Here is a 25027-nt window from a genome sequence, read left to right as displayed (position 1 = left end):
CGCACGAGCGTATTGTGATACATGTACCGAAATGGATCAGAATCAAGCGGAGTTGATTGCACTTCTTTCTGCTGCGTATTTCATATTCGTCCATGTCCGTACACACTCACAATGTCGATGCGGTCCTGCCCCAATTGAATATCTCTGTAAACAGTATATATATCGCACTATCCGATGCCATCATGCACCTTGCCCTTTTGCGCCACATGTCAAACACGCTAACAGGCCCCTGCCCTGTGTGCCTCGTGCTGCAGTCCCCGCAACTACCCTCCAATTAACCCGCTGTAACGATAGCGAACACTGCAGGGGTCTCGTTCCGTCAGTAAACAGACCACGCGCACCCCACTCCACCTCCCGCTAGGTGGTGCGGGCGGTTGCTGCGACTGCCCAAAGCGGCCCAAGCAGGGGGATGGACGTACGACGGGCAAGAGCAACAACAAACAATAGCGTGATGTAAATAGTGGCACCAACGCTTTCACCCCGATTGCGATCCCACGATCCAGCACAGCACGCCCCTTTTATTCTCGCCTGTCCTGTCCTGGAACGCGCATCCAGTTGACGACATCCGACATCCTCAATGCCCGCAGGCGACCGCCATTTCTGAGAGTCTGTTGTTGCGCCGCGATCGCTTCACCGTCGTCGCTCGATCTTGACTCTGACGAACCGGACTCTGCTTCGATCCGATCCTCAACGTCGCCAGTGCCATAGCCTGTGCCTCTTCCAATGTCGTTTTTCTTCAATCGCGGGCGCAGCCGCACAAATGCGGCCGAGCTGGCGCGGCAGACATACGACCTGCTGTCCCGCATCGACGTCGCCAAGAACCCAGAAATAAAGGTAGGGGACGAAACCAAAGCACCGATTCCAGACTCCAGACTCCAGACTTCCGGCCTCCCGAACATATGCTGACCGTCCTCCGTCATCTTGCCAGGTGGACGAGCCGCTGCCGAAATGTCTTGGCCAGATGAAGGCCATCCTCCAAGGCACACACGACGCCGAGTCCAGCCCCGAGCAGGTCTACCAACTCGTGCACGGCATTGTGGACGAGCAGGTGCTCTGCCTGCTACCCCAGATCCTGCACTTGCTACCCTTTGAGTCGCGCAAGGACGCGCAGGTCATCTTCTCATTCGTCTTCCGCTACCGACCGCCGAGCAACTACCCAGTCGCCTCCGACTCGCAGAACAACCAGCAGCCGGCGCCGCTCGCCGTCGACTTTGTGAGCAACCACGCGCCATCTGTGCTCATTGCCCTGTGCCGTGGCTACGACCACAAGGAGAGCGCCACGACCGCCGGATCGATATTGCGTGAGGTGCTCAAGCACGAAGCTGCCGCGGCCGTAGTGCTCTACGACGACGCAGACGACGACCCCAACAGCGGCTCGAGCGCCGGCGGCGTGTCCAAGATTGCGTTTAACCGCGTGCAGAGTGGCCGCGGCATTTTCTGGCAGTTCTTCAAGTGGATCGACACGAGTTCGTTCGAGGTGGCCGCCGATGCATTCAACACCCTTCGGGTATGTTTCTGTGTTCTGCCCTGCGTGTTCGTTGCTCATTATGATATGTCTTTTGTCGCAGCTAACACAAAGCCCCCTTCCCTAGGAACTTCTTACTAGGCACAAGGAACTTGTGCCGCGCTACCTCAGCATCAACTTCGACCTCTTCTTCAGCCGCTACAACACCACCCTCGTGCAGTCCCACAGCTACGTCACCAAGCGCCAGTCTATCAAGCTGCTTGGCGAGGTGCTGCTGGACCGCTCCAACTACACGGTCATGACGCGGTACGTCGACTCGGGCGAGCACCTCAAGATCTGCATGAACCTGCTGCGCGACGACCGCAAGATGGTCCAGTACGAGGGCTTCCACGTGTTCAAGGTGTTTGTCGCCAACCCCCACAAGTCGGTCGCCGTCCAGAAGATCCTGATCATGAACCGGGACAAGCTTCTCACGTTTCTGTCACACTTCCTCGAGGAGCGAACTGAAGATGAGCAGTTTATTGACGAGCGCGAGTTCCTCATCAAGCAAATCCGCAACATGCCGCCCAAGCCCGTTCCGCCGCAACGCTAGGTGCCGCAGCAAGGGGAGCCGACAATTGCCGTCTACGGGCGGTAGTAAAAAGAGATGCGCGACGTTGACCGCTATTGTTTGTTGTTTTGTCATTATCATTTTCTATTCTGGCATTTATTTTTGCTTCGGTTTACATTCTTATATTGCATACTGTTTGGCGCCGGCGTTTGGGAACATGGGACTGATTGTGGAGGAAGAGGGAGAGAAAAGAGAGTGAAAAGAGAGAGAGAAGGAGAGTTAGAGAAGTGGGAAAAGGTGCAAGTAGACGATTACAAATCGAGCTTGTGAAAGCATACGGAGTGCTTCTTCCAGCCGCATCTCCGCCCTGTTTTTACAGCAGCAAATTGTACGAGACTGTTTGCAAATGAGCGGTTATTTGAGGCCGTGCTTTGGACAGTTTTGTTTGTGTATCTGGGCCTGCGCCAAGTAGCGAATACATATCATCAATGCTCCGCCTCTCTCCCTTCTGTTTCGCCATCCTTGACTGAGTCCAGCGCCGGGTAGACGTCCCTGTCGCATTGTTAGCAAACCATTGGCAGAACCAACATTCACAATCAGTGGCTCAAGTACTCACGTTCGTCTGACCAGTGGCAGCCGCTCCCGCACGCTCTCCCACACGGACAGGTCGATGTCCACCAGCCCCAGCTGGCCCTCTGCACCCTCGTCAGCATTGCCCACATCCGGACCCGTCGCGTTCTCATCGTCGCCACCCACCACGCCGCCCAGCCGGCACAGCACTTTGCCCCACGGGTCCACGGCCAGGCTGCGCCCGTAGCTCACGCGCTTGGCATTGTGCCGCCCGACCTGCGCCGCCGCAATGACGTAGCACTGGCTCTCAATGGCCCGCGCTCGCAGCAGCACCTCCCAATGCGCACGGCCCGTCGGCACCGTAAACGCCGATGGGTACGTGATAATGTGCGCCGGTGCGGGTTGGGCGTAGTGTGCGAGAGCAATGGCCGGCTCCGGGAACCGCAGGTCAAAGCACGTCAGGCTGCCCAGGCGGCCGAGGGGTGTCGTGTACGGCGGGAGCAAGGCAGTGCCGGCCTGTGTCTGGGCGCTTTCGCGCAGACCTGCAGCCGCATAGTCGAAAAGGTGCAGCTTGTCGTAGTTGCCATAGGGCGCGACGCGGCCGGCCGGGTCAATGTAGATGGTGCGGTTGAGCAGCTTTCTGCCAGCGCCTGCTGCTGCTGTCGTCAAAGACACTTCGCCGGTTCGTACAACAGTCGGCATCACCGCATTTGATCCGGCTGCGGAGGCAGTCACGGCCACTGGCACGTGGATGCCCACATGCACGGCCACACCGTGCTGGGCGGCAGCCGACTGCAGGCCGCGCACAAAGGGCGACTCGTCCACCGGCTGCGCGAGAGCCAGGGCTTGCTCCGGCGATGTGGCAATGTAGTCAGATGCCTCGGGCAAAAAGAGCACTTTGGCCCCGGCGGCGGCAGCTCGCCCGACAAGGCTGACGCACTGCTCGAGGTTGTGGGCCACGGAGGCCGTGGAACAGATCTGGCCGATGGCCTGGAGTTGTGAGGTGTGTTAGACTGGCGATTGTTGGTGTTTGGGCGACAGAGAAGAAGTTACGTACAGCAATCGCCATTATGAAAAGACTCTGGCTCAACTCGATGGTTGTTTCAGTTGTGACGCAGGATGTCGTCTTGCGGTAGGGGCAATGCTATCTAAGCGGCGCGGGCCATGACGGAGATAAAGCTTCGACGAGCTTAGCGGGACCTGATTGCATCATTTTTGCAGCCACAACGTACAGACAGCTACAGCGAAACACGAATTACAGCATCCAGGTCCACGTCGAGAATGCAAACTACAGGTAAAATAAAAGGTATGATTACAAATAAAGTCGTCGCTGCCCCTAAATATGACCTGTATAAGGAAACTGAGACGAAGACGGGGCAGTAAAAAAACTCCTTTTGATGAGCCCAAGGGACAAAAGCCGCAGAAACATTGACAAAATGATCGAGTATCTGCCATTACACATGACACGCGCCGTACTCCCCGAGGATGTATAGAACGTAAAGGGAAACCCAAAAGCAAAATCTGAGAGACAAGGCGGCAGAACAAGGCCCCATTGTCGTCCTTTATCTCCCCCTTCTTTTGTGCAATATAGTTGAGCGGATAAGAAGATCCGTACAGAGTCTGTTGTGAGAGATGTTGTGACAATGTTGTGACAGATGTTGTGTTAAAATGTTTACGAAAAAAGCACAACAATACTGCCGCTCATGGTGCTGGCTTCGGCGGCGGCAGAGGAAAGCCGTCCAGCTTGTCGTATGCCGTCTGCAGTGCCGCCACCTCCCGGCCATCCGCCTCGAGGACGACCACCAAGTCGCGCAGTTGGATGTCTTTGCCCTTGATGCCGTCCTCGCGCCACGAGCCCCATTTTGTTCTCGCTTCCGCAGTCAACATAGTGGGCTCACTAGACTTCCGGCCAGGCGTGTTGGCACCGCTGCCTCCAGCGCCGCTAGAGCCCCCTGCACCTCCTGCGCCGCCGCCGCCGCCGCCGCCGCCGCCTAGACCACGCTTGGGTGATGCGCCAGCACCGCCGGACAGCCACGAGTACTGCTTCTTGCGGCCGCCCAAGAAGGCCATACTTGTGCGGTTGGCACTGAGTGTGTCGTTTTGCTCGGCGACCTTGGCAGCTGCGTTCTTCTTAAGCTCCTTCTTCGTCGGCGCTTTGTCGGGCTCCGGAGCAACAGACCCTGGCGTTCCAGGCGTGGCTGTGCGGTTCGCGGTCGGCGTAGATGGCGCGGCCGAGTCGGTTTTCTTACCCTCGCGCTTCTGACGTTTAAGCAGCCGCTGCTCCTCGAAGCTACGCTCGGCCTTGCTAACGATGCGCAAACTCTGGATGAGGGTATTGCCAGCGGCAATCTTTTTCGCGACACCGCCCAGGTCCGTCTTGTCGTCCACTTCGAGAGTGCCTTCCGATTGTTAGAATACATCATATACAAATTGACGCTCCAGTGCGCATCTGCGCCATTGTCCTTTCTCTCTCAGACGCAAAAACGAAAACGTAAAATACTTACGCTTCAAGGAGCTCTTGTCCGCGTCAGTCATGATCGCGTCGCCATCCTTGGAGGCGACTGCGGCTTCTGCCGCAGCGGTAGCCGACGGAAGAGGTGCCGCGGCCTCCAGCCACTCGTCCGGAACAACGCCGTGGGACGTGGTCTGGCGCGTTTCTGCCACCTTGTTCGCATCCTCCAGCAGCTCCCGAATCCGGTGCTTGGCGGCAAGAGACAGCAGCGCCAGCTGGTCTGCAAGGAACGTATCCTCCGGAATAAACGCCGCCGTTGTCGAGATAAGCGACACGCCGTCCGGCCCCTTTTTGGTATTGACCGTCACATATGGCTTGGGAAACTCGGCCTCCTGCCGCGCCCGTCCGGTCGTCACCGGTGGCACTTTGGGATCCATAACCACACCAATGCCGTACTCGTTGGCAATCTTCTCGGCCCGCAAGAACACAGCGCCGAAATCAAGGAACCGGTTCTGCAGCGCATTGCTCCGCGACGACGCCAAAGCCCGCGCTGCGTCGGTCCATGCGTGCTTTGCAGCTTCCACCTCAAATATCCGCTGATTTGCTTCGTCAACCGTCTCGGCCGGCTGGTTTGCAGACAGAGAGCCATAAAACGAGCCTCGCGGTCCCGGTGTATTTGCAGGGAACCCCGTCCGTGCCTCGGGCCGGAACGTGCCCGCAAAATAGTCGGCCTGAAACTGCTCTTCTTGTCGGAGATCGATACCGGTGCCGGCCAGCGAGTCGTCGACGTCGTACTGGTATTCCTTTGTCGGTGGTTTCGAAGGTGGGCCCATAGCGCCGCCTGCCGGTGTCTGTGCGGTTGGGGTTGCAGCAATCGGTACAAAGTGGTTCCCGTTCGTAGGGCCAACGCCGCCACTTGGCACGCCCGGCGTCGCCTGCGGGAATGGAGGCCCCGACGGCGTCGGGGGACCTGATGGCGTCGGTGGTGTCGGTGTCTGTGCTGGTTTCGGGGACAAGATCTGAGGTGCAGGCGAACCAGACGGCATTTGGGGTTTGTGAGGCGAGTAGCCGTTTGACGCGTTGTTTGCCTGGCCGGCGGCTGGCAACGGAGAGGGCATCGGCATCGGAGAAGCTGCGGCGGAGGTGGGGAGTGCTGGGGTCGGGAGAGGCATGGAGAGTGGCGCGTTCGCCGAGTGAGCGTTGGATGAAGGAAGTGCTAATGGCGAAGCTAGGGAATTCGGAGTTGACGGCGTCGCAGGACTGTTGTTGCTGTGCGGGCCGCCGTTCGCCCCGACAGGAGAGAAAATGCCCGAGGGCGACTGTACGAGACCGGTTGGCGATGGTGCGGGAGAGAGCTGTGTCTTTTTTGAAGCTGGCTGCCCCGAAAACGCCGCAGGATGAGGAGCAGGGGACGGGCTTAGTTGGGAGGTTGGGGAGAAGGTCCTTTGGGGGACCTGAGGTTGCGGTTGAGCCATGACAATACAACACGGAATAGGAGATCCCGCCAACGTTGTGTTGCAGTGAGAAATCAGTGATGGGGGGAATGGGATCTCGTGGGAGGGCGTAAATATGGTCGTCCGAATTGCCGATTATTGAAGGCAGCGTAGACGTAGAAGCGAATTCAATGAGTTGCTGATGGGAAATGATTCACAAAAGCGTTGCAACCGCCGCCACCCGGCAGACAGCGAGGCCTGTCGAGCCGCCCAGAGTTGTGCAGCCGGCTGGAACGCCCATCCAGATCTTCCACGAGGCCGGTTGCAAGTGTCGAAAAGCTGAGACAGCAGCGTTCAGCGGGACACGCGCCGCAATCGCAGTCGTCGAAAGCGCGACAGAAAGAAGTCGGCGGTGGCAGCGCAAGATGCAATACGAGAGGCAGATCGAGCGCACGTTCGTAGTGATGCCGGCGTGGTGCGTAGGCGTTGTCGAGAGCAGGGAGTGTGGATGGATGCCGAAGAGGAGGTTATTGGTTTTGCCTCTCGCCTCTGCGAAAGCAAACGAACACCTCTGGGAAGGACCGCGGCGCTAACTGTCGGTCGCGTTCTCGGATACACGTGACAGGTCACACCAAGCGCAAACAGAGCGCGGGACGGAAAAACGACGTGCCGGCACAGTGCTAGCGCAGTCGCGAGGCGCACCTACCCCATATTGCTTTGTACACGCGCCAGGGTGAGCCGCATCGGCTCTTGTGCCAAAAGCTCATTGTTGCAGGTCCAGGCATTGTCATGCACTCCAGCATCTCGCATTCTCCGAGTTCCCTGACACCAGCCGACGTCTCCGGCCGCTTGCCTGTCCGGATGCCGAGTGTCGACCGGCAGTTTCAGTGAGCCTTTGGGCTCAAACGTTTTGTATCGACAATAGCCGTTTCGAAGCAGCCGAGCGATTTCGAAATATCGAGACGCTGTCGAGCCTGGACGACTTCGGTCGTTTTCGCGACCTTGTTGCGCGTACAGTCTTGCGCGTACAGTCTTTGCGCTGCACTGCTAACATAGCACTTCGTTCTGATGGCTTCCAAGCGCAAGGCTGCGGCGATGGGCGCTGCGCCCGAAGAGCCTGTCGACCCGTCCGACGAGCTGATGTTCCTGTGTCTCGGTGGTGGCAACGAAGTTGGCCGGTCGTGCCATATCATCCAGTACAAGGGCAAGACAGTCATGGTATGTTATCTCATTGCACTGAAGAGCATCTTTCGTTGGGGCTTAGTCTCTAATCAAGCATATAGCTCGACGCTGGCCAGCACCCTGCCTACGATGGCCTCGCATCGCTCCCGTTCTTCGACGACTTTGATCTCAGCACCGTCGACGTTCTTCTCATCAGCCAGTAAGCCCACATCTGCGTGTATATTTTGTTGCCATTTCTGTCAGAGTACCAGTTTGTCTCTGCATCGAGGAACCGGAGAAGGCTTTGTCCCTGTGTCGCCGAACCGGGAATCCCAAGGGTCTACACATCAGCCATAACACAGGCAGTCGTCATACCCTAGGCGGTAGAAGGACTTCAATTTATTTGGTTTCCGCCGCAGTAGTCCTGCGGTGACGTGCGATTACTGGGTTTTGGCCACTCGGTTTCATGTGTGTGTATATTCAAGAAGCCGCTTAGTATGCAGTTATCAATACAATCGAGTCTGTTTTGTTGCACACGGCTTTGTCTCTTGTCTCCTCCGCTTCATTTAGTAAATCGTGACCTCTACCCTAGATCCGCCTATGCTAACAGCATGTCACAAGTTTCCACATCGACCACGCCGCCTCGTTACCTTATGTGCTCGCAAAGACAAATTTCCGTGGCCGCGTCTTCATGACACACCCGACCAAGGCCATCTACAAGTGGCTTATCCAGGACAGTGTTCGCGTGGGCAACACATCGTCGAATCCGACAACACAGCTGGTCTACACCGAGCAGGACCATCTCAGCACATTCCGCCAAATCGAGGCCATCGACTACCACACAACACATACAGTCTCGGGCATCCGTATCACGCCATATCCGGCTGGCCATGTTCTCGGCGCCGCCATGTTCCTCGTCGAGATTGCGGGCTTGAAGATCTTCTTCACGGGCGACTACTCGCGCGAGCTGGATCGGCACTTGGTCTCTGCCGAGGTGCCCAAAGGCGTCAAGATTGATGTGCTCATCACCGAGTCCACGTACGGCATAGCATCGCACGTGCCTCGTCTTGAGCGTGAACAGGCGCTGATGAAGTCCATCACGGGCATTCTCAACCGTGGGGGCCGCGTGCTAATGCCTGTATTTGCTCTCGGCCGTGCGCAGGAGCTGCTACTCATTCTCGACGAGTACTGGAGCAAGCATCCTGATTTCCAAAATTTCCCCATCTACTATGCGAGCAACCTCGCCAAGAAGTGCATGGTCGTGTACCAGACGTACACGGGCGCCATGAACGACAACATCAAGCGTCTGTATGCTGAGCGTGCACGGGAGGCCGAGGCCTCGGGAAATACGGCGGGTGGCGGTGGCCCGTGGGATTTCCGCTTCATTCGGTCGCTCAAGAGCCTTGACCGCTTTGAGGACATTGGCGGCTGTGTCATGCTGGCAAGCCCTGGTATGCTGCAGAACGGTGTCAGTCGCGAGCTGCTCGAGCGGTGGGCACCCAGCGACAAGAACGGCGTGATCATCACGGGCTACAGTGTTGAAGGCACCATGGCGAAACAAATCATGCAGGAGCCCGAGCACATCCAGGCCGTTATGTCACGCAACCTGACGGGCGCCAACCGCCGGGCGCCGGGCGCAGACTCGGAAAAGGTGTTGATTCCGCGGCGGTGCAGTGTTCAGGAGTACTCTTTTGCTGCGCATGTCGACGGCACAGAAAACCGCGAGTTCATCGAGGAGGTGAACGCTCCGGTGGTGGTAGGTCCTCCTTTGTGCTGCATTCTATGGATTGTTATATTCACTGACAAATTGTTGCCCAGATTCTTGTCCATGGCGAACAGCACAACATGATGCGCCTCAAGTCCAAGTTGCTGTCCCTCAACTCGGGCAAGGCAGAGAAGGATAAGATGAAGGTGTTCAGCCCGCGCAACTGCGAGGAGCTGCGCATCCCGTTCAAGACGGACAAGATTGCCAAGGTCGTCGGCAAGCTGGCGACGGTGACCCCGCCGACGCAAATCAGCCCAGCTCAACAACAGGATGCAGAGCAAGACCGGTCATCGGGACCCATTATCACAGGCGTGCTCGTCCAGAACGACTTTAAATTGTCGTTCATGGCGCCGGAAGACTTGCAGGAGTATGCAGGCTTGACGACAACGACCATTGTCTGCCGACAGCGCCTCACGTTGAGTGCGGCCGGTATTGACCTCATCCGCTGGGCGCTCGAGGGCACGTTTGGCGCCATCGAGGAGCTGCCCGAGATGCACAAGCAGAAGGGCGTCAAGCAGCTGCAGCAGAATGGCAAAGCTACGAAGAAGATTGTCAGCAATGGTGCCGCAGATTCGGAATCGGACACGGTCCAGAAGTCCAACGGCGATGGAGAGGATGAGGACATGGAGGACGACAAGTTGTACGACGACGAGGAAGACGACGAGGATGGGGATGACGAGGAGGCGGCTGATGAGGAAATCAACAAGCTGGTCGCCGCGTACCTCGTAATGGGATGCGTGTCTGTGCGGTATTATGCAAACGGCGAGATCGAGCTAGAATGGGAGGGCAATCTGCTCAATGACGGCATCGCCGATGCTGTCATGGCTGTCCTCTTTTCCGTTGAAAGCAGCCCGGCTGCCGTGAAGCGTACGTCCTGCGGCCTTGAGAGAAACAACGTCTGCGCTGCATACGGGTCACATATTGCTAACACATTTAGAATCCGGCAAGAATGGGCATTCTCACAGCCACGATCACGACGCACATGATCATGAACATCATGTGCTCCCTATGCGCAACCTGCACGCTCATATTACGCCTGAGGAGCAGTTCAGCCGCCTTTGCATGTTCTTGGAGGCCCAATTTGGTGCCGACAACGTATCGCCCATCGCCGAGCCACGAGTGCGAGAAGACGAGGATGGAGGGGCCGTCAAGGAGATCAGCAATGGTGAAGAGAAAGCCACCGACGGCGGTGAAGATGCCAATGCTGCAGATGAACGGCGCCAGGAACGCGTTCGTCGCGAGCTGGAGCGGCTACACGCCGCCGGCATCCCGGTCCCGGGCGTCTTGGTCAAGGTCGACAAGATGGAGGCCAAGGTCTGGCTTGATGATCTGGAAATTGACTGCGCCCAGCGAGTATTTGCCGAGCGCGTGCGCGCTGTTGTCGAGCGTGCCGTGGAGGTGACAGCACCGCTGTGGCGGTAGACGAATGAAACAAAAAGGAGGGAAGGGCAGCAATCCCATTTTAAATTAAGGAAAGCAAAAAGACGCCGGCGTTCGTTTTCAAGCGTTATTTTGTCACAATGTTTTGTGTTTATTTGCGTTTCTGGCTGGGACTCGTATTTTTTCGTATTTGACAATGACCACATTTCAATCTCAAAAGACAATAAAAAAATGAAAGGTGCTTCTTGATTATTGGTTTAGGTCTTGAACAGGAATATCAAATGGCGAGAGAAGACGAAAAAAAGGAATAAGAAAATGTAAATTTAAAACAATACATGGGTCGAATTTCGTGGTCTTTTTTTTAACAAATAATATTTTTTTTATGAAAAAAAAAAAAAAAAAATCAACCCCAATACAAAATATACGATTGTACAGGCAACAAAACTGGATTGATTTTGTGATCATGACCAGTTAATTATTACGTATAAATACAAAAAATATTAATGGAATAAAGGTGTCAGTCTTGCGCTCATTGACGAGAGAAAGGATGTTGAAGCGACTGGAGTTTGTAAGAATAGTTTTGTCGCAGCTAGCGAATGGCAGCCCCACCTCAGAGCCAGGACTGAGCGCCTGTCGCGACCAGAAAACAACCGAAAATTAGCGCTGAAGCACATGGGAGGAAGGCGCAAACGGAGACGCACATGGAAGGCACAAGGGACCTGGGCGGGCTGATTGGTCCTTCCTGCCAGCTTTTAGGGCCACTTTTCCCAGCAGGCCGCACCTTCCCAGGTGCTGGCCAGGCACAAGCCGAGCCAGCCCACGGTCCGATAACGCTAGTCATTTTCACACGCATTTTTGCTGGGGAAATTTTTTTGAGTCGTCCCGGTCTTGCGAGAAATGCTTTAATCCTCGACTTTACTTCGTATGACCCTGGATTTTCCCGAGAATCGCCGACGCAAGTGTGACTTTCACGACAAATCGGCGGTTTGATCAACAAGACGCCGCGTCCAGCTGCGACCATCCCTCCGCCCTCCTCGACTTTCCTCGTTCACTTTCCTCCTCAACCTCATCGACCTCGCCACCTCCCGACGCCTCACATCCACCATACGCAATGTCTCCTCCTGTGGGCGGTGTCCAGAAGGAGTCTAACCTGGCTCGTCTGCTGGGCTCTGGTATGCGACCACGAACGCCGACGGACAAGCGGCAATGGCTTGTATTGGGGGTACAATAAGAAGACGCAACTGAGGCTGACTGGCGGTGTGCAAATCGTAGGATCGGCTGGTATCGCCGAGCTTGCTGTCTTCCACCCGGTATGTTGACCCCGCAAGACGGCGGCACATGAGGCGCGATGCGGGTTTCCCCGTACAGACCAGCTTTTCTAATATTTCTGCGACAACAGGTTGACACGATCGCAAAGCGCCTGATGAGCAACGAGGGCAAGGTATGCGACCCCATCATGAATGATGCCCATGCGCCGGACGTCCGGACTAACCCGTGCTTTCCTTCAAGATTGTCAACTATGCGCAGCTCAACAAGGTCATCTTCAAGGACAAGGCCGCCGCCCCCCTCGGTCGCAAGTTCGTGTCTCTCTTCCCCGGCCTGGGCTACGCTGCCGGCTACAAGGTCCTGCAGCGGATATACAAGTACGGTGGCCAACCCGTTGCTCGCGACTACCTTTCCGAGCACTACGGCAAGAACTTTGAGAAGGCATTCGGTGCCAAGACCGGCAAGGCCATCATGCACTCCACTGCTGGCAGTCTGATCGGCATTGGCGAGATCGTGCTGCTGCCCCTCGACGTTCTCAAGATCAAGCGCCAGACGAACCCCGAGGCCTTCCGTGGCCGTGGCGTGCTGCGCATCATCCGTGACGAGGGCTTCGGCCTGTACCGTGGCTGGGGCTGGACGGCTGCCCGCAACGCGCCGGGTTCTTTTGCTGTACGTTGCTGCCCCCACGTTTCATGTACTTTTTGATATTTTGTCGATTCTCCGCCTGCATTTTCTGTCTGTCTTCTGCGGGCCCGTGCTGACGTTCCCACTAGCTCTTCGGTGGTTCTGCGTTCGCCAAGGAGTTTTTGTTCAAGCTGCAGGACTACAACAAGGCCACCTGGTTCCAGAACTTTGTTGCCTCGATTGCCGGTGCTTCCGCGTCACTGGTTGTCTCTGCGCCGCTCGACGTCATCAAGACCCGTATCCAGAACCGCAACTTCGAGAACCCCGAGAGTGGCTTCCGCATTCTGACCAACATGGCCCGCCACGAGGGCTTCTCTAGCTTCTTCAAGGGCCTTGTCCCCAAGCTGCTGATGACGGGTCCCAAGTTGGTCTTCTCCTTCTGGCTGGCGCAGACGCTCATCCCGGCCTTCGACACCGCTCTGAAGCGGTAAGAGGCCTGACGCGTGATGCAAGCCAAGCGCAGATAACCGAGGGCGAACTGAAAATATAAAGAATTACAAGCGGCTGTGACGACGCGCGAGATCGGGTTTACGTTGTACAAAAAGAAAGGATCTCTTTTGGGCGGGCAACAGTCTTTTCGCGGGAGAAGGGCAGTCTTGGATGGATGGCGTTTTGTGTGTTAAAATAACCCTGGCATGTGTTTTTTGTCTCTTAATTTTTCTGCCTTGTTTTCCGCCATAGAACATCTCCCTGAATTGATTGAGTGGGCAAAAAAGAAGGACGGAATCGTTTGGAAAAGACGCGTTCCTTAAAATCCGTTGTCCGTGTGCCGTTGTCTGAAGGGTGTTGTGGACCCGGATTCATCAGATGCTGGACGCAAATGTATGTACCAAACGGCCAGCCTTTCGACGACCTTGCCAACGTAGCAATCGAGCTGTGTGACGTTGAACTGGTTGTCTGCGTTGTCAAGAAAGATCCTGCGTGCTCAACAATATGGAATTTTGCAGACAAATTGAAGACGTCTTAAACGACCCACTTTAATTTGTCTGTGGCGGTCGTGGTTGCCCCAGCAGCGAGTGGGGCCATTTGTTTATCCCAGCACGCTGTTTTGATCCACGCAACGGCTGGCCGTGCGAGCAGTGCTGCCACCTCCTTCCCTGCAATGACGAAACCCCCCGTGCCTTCCTTTGTTTGCATTGTCAGGCAATAGCTGTGTATGCAAAGTTTGGTTCGGGCAGGTGCGATAGACCTTGCGATATAACCTCCACCCTTCTCATCCAGAAGGCAATCCTCTGGTCATCGCTTTTCTATACTACGCTCTTTTATCGCCCTTTTCGAGAACTCCTGCGTCCTCAAGTTTTGTTTTCAGTTCGCCTAGTTTCTTATCTTTTACGCCGATGTTTAGTCCTTTCCGAGAGTATTGAAATCATTCTGGAAGGCAGGCAACGGCAAACCAGCGCCGATCACAAATATTTTCTTGTACTTTTCGCCCTCTCAGGACTATCGTCAACATTCCTCCCGCCACGCATCTCCTCCCCTTTCTGCAACGTGCGCCATTCCAGTCAAGTTCTGCACCCACCTACCTCCTCCTAACGAGCTGTGCGGCCTCGTCTCTCGCCAGTAACGGCGCCCACAACAATGCCTCCCATAGAGCGCGACGTCGCTCTCTGGGACCCGGAACGTGTGCTCAGACACCAGCATTCATCGTCGTCTGATCATGGCCGTTCTTTCATTCCCATGTGCGTGTGATTGCTATCCGCCTCCTTGCCTTTTGCTTTCTTTTGCGTTCTTTTGTGTATGCACGTTCAGACAGTGCCTGTTGCCTTTGCGTGCTTCGTTATGTTGGCTGTGCATCTGGCCACAAACAAACGCATTGGACAGTCTTATACTTCTCCCCGTATTCTCAATGAGCTTCTCTTAATCTCCCTTCCCTCTCCCCAGAAATGGCGGTCGTTTGGCGTCGACTGACACAGAAACGCAAAAACAGGTGGGACAGTTCGGATCCCGAGCGGGCACCACCGCCGCTGCCTCTGAACCCGCAGTCGCCGAGTGTCGGTACCTCTCGGCCAGGCACCTCGACGAACATCCAGTCAGCCCACGCCGCGCTCACCGAGAAGGCCCGCGAGAGCGCTCTCGTGTCCAACGCTCTCGCTAAGCGCATCGGCGACGCCTCACCCGAACGCACGCCTCGCGGCTCCCTCTCGCACACCAGCTCCATCTCCACAAACTCCTCTTCCAGTTCCGCACCGCGCTCACAATCCCACCGGCGCATGCAGTCACTACAGCCCAACACAGTTCGCGATCTCAGTTTGATGATTGAGACCGGCGGCGCGAACAGCAACACCAGCCGTGACCCCAACAGCACGACGCCGCGGTCGCCCGAGAAGACCGCCCTTATCGGTCTACCTTCGACACCGCTCAAGAACCGGACTGACCCCTTTCTATCAGACGACAAACAGCCGATCAACGTCAACCCTGGTCCGGGTCCTAGCCTGACGCCTATTGTGCGGCCCATCGTCCGGCGGCCACAGCAGAGCATCCTGGGCGAGAACACTCCGCCTCAGTCGGCGACGATGCTCGCTTTGCACAGCATGGCCGCATCCAACCCGAGCCAGAGAGAGCGCGAGCCGGCAGCATCGCTTCCCTTGCCGCCCTCATCCACACAGCAGCAGCCAACTGCACAGCTGGAGACCGCTCCTGCTCCTGCCCAGGCTCCCCTCACAAATGTCTCAAACAACAGCTCCGCAGGCGGTGCTAAGAGCCGCGGTGGGAACAGCAGCAGCAGCAGCAACAGCAGCAGCAACAGCGGTAACAACAATAGCATGGCCATGACCGTAGTCAAGCAGCCACATATGCCAATGGAGCATTTGTCTAAGCAAATCATGAGCCTTACCAACATTGCTACATCCCTGCAAAAGGAGATGTCCGCACTGAGCCGGAGAAGCAGGGACAATGCTACCGATCTACTCAGCCTCAAGGAGGCGACTAATGCCAGAGACGAGGACATCCGCAAGAGCCTTCGCGAACTTATCACCAACGCGAGTGAAGTGGCATCCACTCGGTCTCGCGACTCACACCCTGGTGGCCCCTTCATGATCGATAACAAGCCGCATGGCCAGCCTCACGCTACCTCGCCTTTATCTAGGTCTGTGCGTCCCTTCTCGCTTCCCCGGATTCCATCTCCCAACAGCTTTGCTGCTTCTCTCGACCGTGAGTCTATGAGCACGCCGTCTCTCTATGCAGCGGATGGGCCCAACACCATTTCTATGCTGGAACGTATTGTACGCGAAATGGGCACAAAGGAAGGACAGGACCTTCTCATGAGCAGACTCTCTGAAGTCATCGAGAAGCTCTCGGGCATGGCGTCGGCCGCTAAGCTTGAGGAGCTCCTGCAGTTTGTCAAGGAGCGCCAGGAGCAGTCTATTGTTCCTGCTGCTTCTGGTCCTAACAGGCCCCGCAACTATAGCTTTGACGACGAGCCTGTCAACTCTCAGCGTGAGATCGAGTACAATCGCAAAGGTCCCATGACCCAACGCGCGGAGCGCCTTCTTCAAAGTGCGAGCACCTCGGCAATCGAACAGCGCCGCTCGTCTGCGCCTGCTACTGGCATCAATAATGGGATCAACAACGATGTTCTCAACATCATCAAGACAGTCAAGGACAGTGTTGCCCAGGGTGGTGGTCTCACGGCCGAAGTTAAGGCCCTGGTCCGAGAGCTTCGTGGCGAGGTTTTGGGTATGGGCCGTGAGATTGGCCGTCGTTTGGATGAAGTCGAGGTCCGCGCCAAGGATGAAGGCAAACCGTCAGCTGCCACACAAGCCGAAATGGCCAAGGTTGTCGAGGAGGGCCTTTCCGAACTCAAGCAGCACATGAACAACCTCATGCGTGAACACCGCCGCCAGTCGGCTGCGTCTGCTGCCACCATTGCGGCTGCTGCTGCCGAAGCCGTTCCGGCTGTTGACTACCAAGAAGTGTACAACTCGATGCGTGCCGCCCTGAAAGACTCGCAGGCGAACAAGCTAAATCGCCCAGAGTTGAGTCGCGACGATGTTATTGCGGCGGTTAAAGATGCCTGGGAGACATACAAGCCTGAGATCGAGGTTCAGCAGATTGGCCTCGAGCGTGACGAGGTCCTGACCTGTCTGGAGCAGGGCCTCCGCGATTATGTCCCCCGCAACGGCCAGCCCGCTGGCGCTACTCGTGAAGAAGTATTCAAGGCTGTTGTCGAGGGCCTCGCCCATTTTGTCCCGCCTCAGATGCCTTCCAGCGGCATGTCTCGTGACGAGGTCCTTGAGGCTGTGCGCGAGTGTCTCGAGGAATTCGAGTTCCCCGTTGCTCCGTCTGCCATGGGGGCTGAGATTAGCAAAGAGGATATGGTTGACGCCGTTAAGCAGGGCCTCAATGGCTTCGACTTCCCGCAGACGAACCGTGACCTAATTTCAATGAGCCCCTCCGAAAACAGCGACGAGATTATTTCACGCCTCCACGAAATCATGACGTTCATGCGCGAAGAGTTCAAGGCTGTCTCCGACGAGGCGAAGCAGAATGTTGCCGCCAACGGTCGCGACACCGAGCAGGTCTTGGATGCGACCAGAGATGGCCTCGAGAAGCTACGCTGTGATCTTGAGACTTATGTTGACAAGGTCGCTGCTGCCGTCACGCATCAAGATTTCTCCGAGGGCCTTATTCGGACCTTGGATGTTTTCCGCGACGAGATCTCGGACCTGGTCTCCAAGGCCTCGGACGGCTCAAAGGATATGCTCAGGGAGGAGATTGAATCTCTTCGGGATACAGTCAACACATCGCTTGTCCCAGCCATTCCGGTCCCGTCTGCTGCGGCTCCTGCTAATAACCGGGAGGTTCTCGAGGCGCTCCAGGAGGGCGTGAACCTCCTTCGCAACGAGATCAGCAATCGACATGTCAACAGCACGTCGGAAGTTCTTGACGCTATTCAAGAGGGCCTTTCCGACCTGCGGATTAGCATCGACAGACTCGGCAACAAACCTGCCGATCTTACCGCCAATGACGAGATTCTGGATGCGCTCAAGTCCGGTCTTAGTGATGTTCGCACCGATATTGACGGTCTGCGGGACCAGAACAACAATGCTATTTCCACCGTTGAGGCTAACAACACGGCACTGGTCCCTGCCGATATGTTGAGACACGACGACATTAAGAATCTCGAGATGCTCATTACACAGCTGCGCACCAAGGTCGACGTCATCGACGCCTCACAGAGCAAGCAAACGACCAACCGCGACATCACCACCACATCCGACGAAGGCCCGTCGTCTGCCCTTACCACGGAACGGGAAGCAGAGTGGAAGGAGAAGATTACGCAGATGGAGTCCAAGCTCCATTCCATCCACGAGTCTGTTACTGGGCTGGCTAGCCGGGAAGTCCCTGCTTCGACCGTTTCTGCATCCGAGGACGCTCCTGCGCCGCGGCCCTCTACTGATGCCGCCTCCCGCGAAGATGTGGAGGCCATTGAGACAATTCTCCGCAACACCAAAGCCCGCCTGGACGACCTCATTGACAGTGACCAGTACGTGCGCAAAGACCATATCGACACCATTGAAACGCTTATTCTCGATACCAAGCACAACCTGCTTGACCTCAAGACCCAGATGGACGGTCTTTCGTCGCGCGAGGATATCAACTTGGTGGAGTCGCTTGTCGCCCAGGTGGCTAATGGCTTCGATGAGATGAAGGAGCGCCACGAAAAGCAGTTTGATGATCCGGAGAGAGTCACCAAGTCCGATGTGGAGGCAGTTTCTCTGGCTTGTCTGCAGGTCAAGTCCGCTGTTGAGCGTATGTCCCAGGCTGATGACAGCACTGGTCTGCCATCCAAGGATGACCTCCTGAGTCTGGCTGTGATTGTGCGCGATGTGCGGAGCCAGCTCGAGATGGACTCCAGCGTCGCAGCCAAGGCATCCGAAGAGTGCCAGGCTGAGATCGTTGGCGTTGGCGAGCGTGTCCGGGATGTCAAAAACTTCCTTGAGGCGCTGAATGAGACTGTCAAGAACCGCCTTGAAGACGGCGTTCTCGGCATTGAGTCGGTTGGCAAGATTCTCGATTCTCTTAGTGACACAATCGGTCGCAACAGCTCCGACCTGAACGACCTGTACGAGACGATGCGGAACGAGTTCGAGGAGTCGCGAGCTGGAGTCGTTGGTGCCAAGCTGGAGACGGATGAGCGGTTCCAGCAGACAACCGACGCCCTCGAGGCCAAGATCGACGACCGTATCGGTGAGCTTGTCGCCAAATTTGACGAGTTCCAGTCGATTTCCGACGATCGTATGCGGGTGAACGAGGGCCGCGATGTCGAGCTGGAGGCTGCTGTGGTTGGCACAAAGGTCATCGCAGACGAGTTGAAGCTTCTTATTGACACGCTTGGCTCGGCTGTTACTGAGTCGCTGGAGAAGATGGAGGAGGCATCCAAGACTGTTTTCGAACGCGTTGATGATATGGTCAGCAAGGCGGAAGAGAACCACTCGGATGGCAAGGCTGAGCACCAGCAGACCCGCGACCATGTGCAACAGGCCATTGACGCTGTCCAGGGCGTCCAGGGCCATGTCACCGAGTACCAGCCAAAGATTCTGGAGGCTATCAAAGACGTCTTGCTGGTCGTCAGTGAGCACTTTGAACACTCCAAGTCGTCAACAACGTCGATCCAAGAGAAGATCATCGAAGCCAAGCCACCGGAGATGCCGCTGCTGGCACCCTCCGAGAAGTACGATGACACGTCCATGCAAGAGAAGCTCGACAAACTTGTGGGTCAGACCGACAGGGCAACCGACGCCTTCACTAAACTCGACAAAATGGATGCTCTCGTCGACCACACGCTTGCGGTCGGCCAGGCACTTACGAAGCTCGACAGACTGGTGGAGCATTCTGAGGACACCGACAAGGCCCTGGGTGAGCAGCGCGACCAGCTGGGCCAGCTTGAAAAGCTTGAGAAGTTGGAGAAGCTTGAAAAGATGGACTACCTTGTTGCGCAGGCCGAAACGGCAAGCCAGGCCCTTGGCAATCTCGAGAAGCTGGTGAAGCTTGACCAGATTGTCGATCTGACTCAGTTGGCTGGACGTGCCTTTGACTCCCAACACGAGAAGATTGACAAGATCGTCAATCATACCCAGGTGGCCCAGGATGCGTATGCCAAGCTCGACAACCTGGACCAGCTTGAGAAGCTGGAGAAACTAGAGAAACTCGACCAGTTGGACGAGCTTGTGAGCCATTCACGTGTCGCTGACGACAAGGCTGATCGGACTCTGTCTCAGCTCGAGACGCTCGAGAAGGTTCATCAGCAGGTGATGCGCACAGCGGCGGACCTTGCACAGTACATGTCCACGCAAACACAGCGGATTTCCGACGGCCACGAAGACCGTGAGCGGACCCTGCAAGAAACCATCATTGCCCTCGAGCGCCGCCAGGTTGAGAAGGAGGAGGCCGAGTCCAGTGTGGCGTCTCTTCGGGACGAGGAACGGAGACTGAAGGACAGCGTTGCAAGCCTGCGTGCTGAGCAAGATGCCTTCCAGCGCAACAAGGTCCGGCTGGCAGCCGACGTTTCGTCCCTGGAAACGGCGCTTCACCTTCGCCGCGAGGAGCTGCACGAAATGGACGCACGCGCCCAGGGCCTAGAGCGGCGCATCCTGGAGGGCGTCATGGATCACTCCCGGGTGCTTCTCATGGCAAAGGCAAACAAGGGACGCGAGGCTATGAGCCGCAAGCGTGTTGTGCCGTCCAAGAAGGAAGGCCCGCCTTCGAGCGATAGCAACAGCACGCCTAGAGCCGCAAGAGCCGTCCCGGCCGAGACCAAACCGCGTTCTGCCTTTAACATGGCCATGTCGGCCAAGCGCAACCCCTTCCCGACCAACTCGCCTCTCGGTGTCGCAGCCAATGGCGGGCCCAATGGTTCCCGGAGAATCCTGTCTCTGAGCCAGATCAATAGCAGCATGTCGAGCGGCAGCATCAAGCGCAGCAACAGCGTGCGTGCCAATGTCGGAGGTGCGGGCGGCCTCCGAAAGAGTAGCTGGGGCGGGCGGCTCCCAGCTGAGGGCTACGGTGGCCTGGAAATGGATAAGGAGAACGCTCCTCTCAAGGAAAGCGACGAAGAGAACCACCGAGACATGCCGGACGGGGATGACGACGAGCACGAGTCTGTCGAGCACAGCACACCGCGAGCCGAAGAAATCAGTGCCGCCATCGTCCCCTACAGACGAGCAGGTGGCGATGATTTCGATGACTGCTGCGACGACGACGACGACGACGATAACAAGGCCGATGATAAGCACAGCGAAGCGGGAACACTGCGACGGTCCAGTGTTGGCGTATCAGTGGTGACGGGCGACTCACAAAGCGAGAACGGGGAGTTCTACTCGGGTGATGAGGACGACAACGATGTGATGAGCCAGTGGACAAGCAGTGAGCTCAGCTCTGCACCGCCGGGCGGGATGGTGCTTTACGGTAGTGAGCTGTAAAGGGTGTTTTGGTTATTGAGTGGGAGGACCTTTTCTGTTCTTGAGCATGTGTATCTTCTCAGGATGGCGGTTTGGTACGTTTTGGCCGAAGATTGTGAAATCGGGATGAGGATCGTGCACGGTGAAAGCGATTGCTGTTTTCTTTTTCTTTTTTGTATTCACTTTCTTTGGATGATGATGGAGCTTCATGATATTTCGACTTGATTGGGTTTTCGGCTGCGGTTTCGTTTGCTACTTTCGACATTGGTTTTTGTACCTATTTTGCTTCACTGCTATTCACCATTCACCTACCTTGTTACTTGCTACTATATGCGCCTTTCCCTTTTGGAGCTTACTTTTGTTCATCTTACGCCTGGTCTGGTGTTTCCTTTTGTGAAATTTTCGAGTTCAATGCGTCTCTTATTCAAACAAGCACATCGTGAAAGCGGTTGTGTCCTTTTGCATTACGTCGTTACGCTATTCTTCCAACTCCTTCGCCTCCTTCGCCTCTTTCGCCTCTTTCGGCTCCTTTGGCTCCTCTGGCTCTTTGGGCGCCAGCTTTGCCAGATCCTCCGGCTTTCCGAGTCTCTCCTGACCATCCATCCACGGCCGAAGGCACTCGGGGATAGCGACCGTCTTGGTCGACTCGTCCCAGCCGTTCTCGAGGATCGCGGCCATAGTACGCGGCACAGCAAGTGCTGTACCGTTCAGCGTCCAAGGGTAAGACAGCTGGCTGCCTTTTTCAGTGCTGATTCGCGTGCGGGTCGCCAGCCGCCGCGTCTGGTAGTCTGTACAGATGCTTGCCGACGTCACCTCGCCCCAGCCGGGGTTGTAGTCGTACTGGCCACCACTTGCTGCCTTGGGCGCGCGGATGCGGCCGGGGAAGAAGGCCTCAATGTCGATCTTCCGGTACGCGGATGCACCCAGGTCTGTGGCCGGCATCTCCAACACACGGCACGGCAGGCCAAGGCTTGACAGGATCTCGGTTTGCACGTCGACGAGCTCGTTGAACGTGTCGGTGGCGTCGTCGAGGCCGGGCGCCGTCCATGCAAACATCTCGACCTTTGTGAACTCGTGCACGCGGTAGAGGCCCTTGGTGCTGGTGCCGCGCGAACCAGCCTCGGCGCGGTAACAGCGGGAGACAGCGGCGCGGCGCAGGGGCTTCTCCGAGGCCACGTCAATGGTGGTGTCGGCGTACAGAGCGGCGAGCGGAATCTCGGCGGTTGCGGCCAGGCTCAGTGGCAGACCCTCGAGCGTGTACGTCTGCTGCTCGTCGCCCTGGTCGCGCGGCTGGAAACCGCACGCAGCGGCAATGCCGTTGCGCACGATGCTGGGCGGTGACACGGTCTGCCAGCCGTGGCGATGGGCCACATTCAGGGCGTACTGGATAAGAGCCTGCTCGAGGCGGGCGCCGTCACCTAGCAGGTAGTACCAGCCCCAGCCGGATGCGGCGGCGGCGGCGGGGAACTCGAGGATGCCCATCTCGGTGCCAATGTCGGCGTGGGAGCGCCACGTGTCGGCTGTTGACTTGAAGACGATGGACGACGACGGGGTGCCAAACTCGTTGGTCGGCTTACCAGCACCGCCCACGTTTTGTTCGCGTCCTTCGCTTCGCTCGCCCGCGCCTGTCTCGCCGTCACAGTTGATGTAGCTGAGGACGGTCTGCTCATGGTCCGGCGTCTCGCTGCTCGTCAGGTTGGGAAGGGCCAGGGCGAGGCTCTCCATCTCGTCGCTGAGGGCCGTCTCAATGGCCTTGGCGGCTGCCAGCTCCTGCTTGAGCTTGCGGGCCTCCTCGATGAGGTCCTCGCGACTGTTGTTGAGCTTGTCACTGCGGTCGATGGCCATGCCGGCACCGGTTTCCGACAACCGCGCGTCTTCATAGGGATTTCTTACAGCCTCCCGCTCCAAGGTCGCTTCGTCCTTGGGCACCATCATTTGCCGGCGTATGCGGTTGGCGGACTGGCGCAGGGCCGCGTTGTCCCTTTTCATCTGCTGCAGCTTCTGGTGGACATCGACAATGCGAGCCGGGTAGCCGGCCATGGCGGCATAGTTGCGGCGCACGCAGTTTTGCGAGTATTGCTCGGCATGGAAGCGGATGTGTTTGAGGTCGATTGCGGGCTGGGGCCCTTGAGGCGGCAACGGCTGTGCTGGGTGTGCCGGCGGGGTCCCTGCTGGTGTTTCTGGCGCATCTGGGGCTGGGGATTCTGAAGAGTAGCAGCGGCGGAGGAGGTGTGTCGCAATTGGCCGCGTGGTCGACGCCGAAGCCGAAGCCGTGGCCCGGAAGTGGGCTGTCGATAGCAGAGCACGAAGACACGGCCTTGAGACGAACCGCATGGTAGATTTGGTTGCGGTGTTGGCAATGACAGGGGGAGTTCCCTGTCGAGTGCCAAATAGGACGTGCAGGCTTGGCAGTCGTGAGACGTCGTCTCGTCGTCGGTCGTCTGAAGCTCAAAAGTTTTCGTGATGTCACGCTAAAGTGGAAGCTCCAATTGGAACGTTTTAGGGAAGGTGCATTTCTGAGCTTGGACCAAACAAAGGGTACCACCACTCCTCGCAGGGCGCGTGCCTGCCGTTTGGCCCCCACCATGTGCTGGAGGCCAATATGAACCAATCAACGCAAACCTCATTCACGTCCATTCACCTTTTCTGCATCGAACGGAGCATTCTACTCGGCCGCTTTACAAGACGATTGACGAGTGAATTTCGATTCAAATTCGATGCAGCCGTTCAGAGACTTGGTCTCTGAATACAGAGGACGCCCAGCCATTGCTCTAAAAGTCGTGCCCACATCCATTGACGATGTCAGTGGCCTGCCGCGCTTTAAAGTCTGGGAGGGACTTGTCAATGGGCAGTATCGAACGCAGTGTATTTTGCATCTATTAGGAGACTGCCCTTTCACCATCCACCGGCATCGTCGTAATTACGCATGCCGCCCTGTGCGCCTCCTCTTTGCTGGATTGAACAAACTGGAGACGCTCAAAAGGATGTGGACGGGAGAGAGCAATTTTGGCAGTCATATTCAGTACGAAAAACAACGAGTTCTCCGAGCTCCCTCCGCCCCTAAACCTGAGGCTTGCACCGTCTCCACTGACTGACGCATCCAACTCCCTGCGTTGTCCCTGTCGCTTCTGCAAGTTGAGCAGGCTTTGACCAAGTCTTCGTGCAGCATCTGCCGCGACGGCGTTTCGAGGCGGGGATTACAGAAACCACGTCAGAATTTCGACAAAGCACATGATTGACCCATCCAACCCTCGATTTGCGTCGATGGTTGGGATCGCTACCATCGGTGTTGCTCCGATTATTCCATAATGTTGTTATGTTTTCCCTTTTACAGTGCTGATCCTCTCATCGAACGATGGCACGTCAAAGAAGAGGTTGCATTTGCTGATGCAGCTCTCTGATAAAACGAAGGCTGAGGTTGCCTTCCCAGAACAGAAACCTCGCTGCCTCCGATGCCTTTGCCACCAAAACACCTCCGGAAACGGACGTAAGAGAGCGAGAAAAGTAAGAAATCACGTTGATGGAGGGGACGATCATATACAGGGGTGCGTGACCCGCGTTTAAGTACCACTATGTCGTACGTCGAACAACTGTCAGCGGATTTTTTTGGCCACGGAGGACGGCTCCGGTAAAACGACTCTTGAAAGGTGACTGGCCTTGGCAGTTCTTGTCGTCCCTCAGCCGTTTTCCTTCGACCATTGATCGGCGCTGTCCGATTATGTCCTGAGGATCCTTCAACGACACAGTGTACGAAGTAAGTTGGCATGTCGTGCAGGAAATTGTGCATATGTAAATTTAATCGAAACTAGGTAAATCGCGCGTCTTCAAAGACACAACATCAACACACGAGACACGGCGATAGGACAGACAAGAGAAACGGTGTGTTACGCACAAGCACAACC

The 25027-nt window shown here is 56.5% G+C and overlaps 7 protein-coding genes across 7 annotated transcripts; 4 read left to right on the top strand and 3 right to left on the bottom strand.

Moving 5' to 3' along the window:
• Positions 1-723: 723 nt before the first annotated feature.
• Positions 724-2057, top strand: SPBR_01735 (calcium binding protein 39; the record flags this gene model as incomplete). Its single annotated transcript, XM_040760045.1, has 3 exons — positions 724-834; positions 929-1507; positions 1593-2057. The coding sequence occupies 3 exons, from the start codon at positions 724-726 to the stop codon at positions 2055-2057; spliced, it is 1155 nt and encodes a 384-aa protein (XP_040619464.1).
• A 443-nt stretch (positions 2058-2500) lies between these two features.
• Positions 2501-3654, bottom strand: SPBR_01826 (putative nitrilase; the record flags this gene model as incomplete). Its single annotated transcript, XM_040760136.1, has 3 exons — positions 2501-2567; positions 2632-3575; positions 3643-3654. The coding sequence occupies 3 exons, from the start codon at positions 3652-3654 to the stop codon at positions 2501-2503; spliced, it is 1023 nt and encodes a 340-aa protein (XP_040619463.1).
• Positions 3655-4286: 632 nt separating this feature from the next.
• Positions 4287-6083, bottom strand: SPBR_01550 (uncharacterized protein; the record flags this gene model as incomplete). Its single annotated transcript, XM_040759860.1, has 2 exons — positions 4287-4984; positions 5090-6083. The coding sequence occupies 2 exons, from the start codon at positions 6081-6083 to the stop codon at positions 4287-4289; spliced, it is 1692 nt and encodes a 563-aa protein (XP_040619462.1).
• A 1455-nt stretch (positions 6084-7538) lies between these two features.
• Positions 7539-10818, top strand: SPBR_01265 (cleavage and polyadenylation specificity factor subunit 3; the record flags this gene model as incomplete). Its single annotated transcript, XM_040759576.1, has 5 exons — positions 7539-7688; positions 7754-7851; positions 8253-9387; positions 9450-10263; positions 10334-10818. The coding sequence occupies 5 exons, from the start codon at positions 7539-7541 to the stop codon at positions 10816-10818; spliced, it is 2682 nt and encodes an 893-aa protein (XP_040619461.1).
• Positions 10819-11887: 1069 nt separating this feature from the next.
• On the top strand, positions 11888-13157 carry SPBR_01761 (uncharacterized protein; the record flags this gene model as incomplete). Its single annotated transcript, XM_040760071.1, has 5 exons — positions 11888-11948; positions 12049-12086; positions 12176-12217; positions 12286-12711; positions 12816-13157. The coding sequence occupies 5 exons, from the start codon at positions 11888-11890 to the stop codon at positions 13155-13157; spliced, it is 909 nt and encodes a 302-aa protein (XP_040619460.1).
• Positions 13158-14609: 1452 nt separating this feature from the next.
• Positions 14610-21146, top strand: SPBR_01180 (uncharacterized protein; the record flags this gene model as incomplete). The annotated part of the gene is made up of 1 exon (XM_040759491.1): positions 14610-21146. One exon carries the CDS (start codon positions 14610-14612, stop codon positions 21144-21146), a length of 6537 nt encoding a protein of 2178 aa, XP_040619459.1.
• Positions 21147-21602: 456 nt separating this feature from the next.
• Positions 21603-23459, bottom strand: SPBR_01526 (seryl-tRNA synthetase; the record flags this gene model as incomplete). The annotated part of the gene is made up of 1 exon (XM_040759836.1): positions 21603-23459. One exon carries the CDS (start codon positions 23457-23459, stop codon positions 21603-21605), a length of 1857 nt encoding a protein of 618 aa, XP_040619458.1.
• Between the last annotated feature and the right edge of the window lie 1568 nt (positions 23460-25027).

Source organism: Sporothrix brasiliensis (genome assembly GCF_000820605.1).
Source record: "Sporothrix brasiliensis 5110 chromosome Unknown Cont18, whole genome shotgun sequence".
NCBI lineage: Eukaryota > Fungi > Ascomycota > Sordariomycetes > Ophiostomatales > Ophiostomataceae > Sporothrix > Sporothrix brasiliensis.
The sequence above is the reverse complement of the archived record's forward strand: the minus strand, read 5'-3'. Positions and strand labels throughout refer to the sequence as shown.